This window comes from Alnus glutinosa, chromosome 1, assembly GCF_958979055.1.
Source record: "Alnus glutinosa chromosome 1, dhAlnGlut1.1, whole genome shotgun sequence".
NCBI classification, from domain to species: Eukaryota; Viridiplantae; Streptophyta; class Magnoliopsida; order Fagales; family Betulaceae; genus Alnus; species Alnus glutinosa.
In genome coordinates, this window is record NC_084886.1 from 5,918,439 (window position 1) to 5,920,432 (window position 1,994).

General features: G+C 35.8%; 1 protein-coding gene across 1 annotated transcript; it reads left to right on the forward strand.

The window, feature by feature from the left end:
- LOC133858488 (ribonuclease 3-like) lies at positions 1-1,791 on the forward strand. The gene is made up of 3 exons (XM_062293963.1): positions 1-132; positions 241-396; positions 1,306-1,791. Exons 1-3 carry the CDS (start codon positions 31-33, stop codon positions 1,726-1,728), a joined length of 681 nt encoding a protein of 226 aa, XP_062149947.1. The 5' UTR covers positions 1-30; the 3' UTR covers positions 1,729-1,791.
- The last annotated feature ends 203 nt before the right edge of the window (positions 1,792-1,994 follow it).

The following is a 1,994-nucleotide window of genomic DNA, read 5'->3' on the forward strand; positions in this document are numbered from 1 at the left end:
AACCTAACCTGAGTTCAAAGAATTTAAGATATGGAACTCAAATCGTCAATCTTGATCAAACTTTTGATCGTGCAGTATCTCTCAGTTCTTTGTCTTTCACAGGATTTTGATTTCTTTTACTTCGTTCAACAGGTTAGTTAACTTGGTCTTGTTTTCATTTTCATATGCATGTATCCTTCGTTTGAAGTACTTAATTAATTTGTTGTTTTTGTTTGAACCATCTTTGGTGGATACGTGCAGTGGCCAGGAGCATACTGTGACACAAAGCATACTTGCTGCTATCCTAAGACAGGAAAGCCTGCGGCAGATTTCGGCATTCATGGACTTTGGCCTAATTACAAAGATGGTTCATACCCGTCCAACTGTGATCCGGCTAGTGTCTTCAATAAAGCAGAGGTACTAACATTTGTTGGCATGATATTCTTACAAATGATTAGATGAAATAATAAGGGACTTTGCAGTCTGAGGAACCTAAGTTTTAGGATTAAATTTTGTTAGAAATCTCTTAATTATTAAAGTGTGTGGTTTAATTAATTAAACACAAATTAAAGATGTTCCATTGGTTATTTATTCTACATAAGGAAGCGGAATCAATAGATACAGCTTAGCCCTGTGTATATATTTCATCAATAAAAGGGCATAAATTAATTAGAAGATACATATCTAGTACTAAAGTATTTATTTAGAGAGGCCAGGTTTATTGCTAAAGTTTTTTATTCGCTTAAACAAATTAATATGACTTGAAAGTAATTATAAATCTTTTATCGGGGTCGATCGTATTTGAGAATAAGATCTGCATAGGCAGGCAAGTATGATTTAAAAAGCAGGTCGATCTAGGCTTCGATCAAATGTCCAACATTTGAGATTTTCGTTTTGTAAGTAATTTTTTTAAAAATAAAAAAGAAAAAAGAAAAAATGGTCAGTGGGATTTTCCATACATCTACAAAAGAGAATAAAGAAATCTGGATATCACAATTTTTTTCTGCATGGTACGTAAATAAATGTTCAAAACTAATTAAACTGATATTTTATATATATATCATGGTAGAAATTTCAGTATTAGGATCATGCATGAAACCTTAAATATTTGTTGTCTTATTACTCCATGAAAGTGGGCGAGACAATGGGAATCAAATCCCATTCCCTCATTGGAGTCATTGCCACGTGTTGATCACCTTATTAATCAGTTTAGATTGCAATTAATTATCCACATGCAGGCCAGATTAGAGCGAGCTCCCAAATCTTTTGTGATTAATTTGTCTTAATTGATATAATATTAATATTGGCTGCTGTTGGTGCATGTAGATTTCAGAGCTGATGAGCAGTATGGAAAAGAATTGGCCATCACTAAGCTGCCCGAGCAGCAATGGGCTGAGGTTCTGGTCACATGAATGGGAGAAACACGGGACCTGCTCAGAGTCAGAACTTGACCAGCGGGACTACTTTGAAGCAGCTCTTAAACTGAAGGAGAAAGTAAACCTCCTACAAATCCTCAAGAAAGCTGGTATCAAACCAGATGATGGATTCTACAGCTTGGAGAGCATTGTGGAAGCCATCAAAGAGGCGACTGGGCACACCCCCGGGATAGAGTGCAATAAGGATTCAGCTGGAAACAGCCAACTTTACCAGATTTTCGTGTGTGTCGACACTTCCGGCTCTGAAATCATCGAGTGTCCGGTGCTACCAAAGGGTAGATGTGCTTCAAATCTCCAGTTTGCTAAGTTCTAGCCATTGTGGTTGATCACGAATATATTTCTCCACATCATTAATTTACCGCTCATCATTTTCATCCTTTTTTTTTTTTTTAAAGAACAATAAAGCTTTATGACCAGTTTAAATTCCAAAGATTTAGCAGTAGCACCCACTTAAAACAAAGCAAACAGCTATTTATGCATACATATTTTCACTCAATGATTAAGATCCAGACGTTTGTGATACGAAATATGTAATGAAGTGCTGGGTAGAAATTCAAAAAATCTGTTTTCAAAAGCCAT

Excerpts from the sequence above, each read along its gene's own strand:
- LOC133858488 (XM_062293963.1), top strand. The coding sequence starts at position 31 with ATGGAACTCAAATCGTCAATCTTGATCAAACTTTTGATCGTGCAGTAT. Across the intron at positions 133-240 it reads TCTTTTACTTCGTTCAACAG|TGGCCAGGAGCATACTGTGA; the intron begins GTTAGTTAACTT and ends GGATACGTGCAG. Across the intron at positions 397-1,305 it reads GTGTCTTCAATAAAGCAGAG|ATTTCAGAGCTGATGAGCAG; the intron begins GTACTAACATTT and ends TGGTGCATGTAG.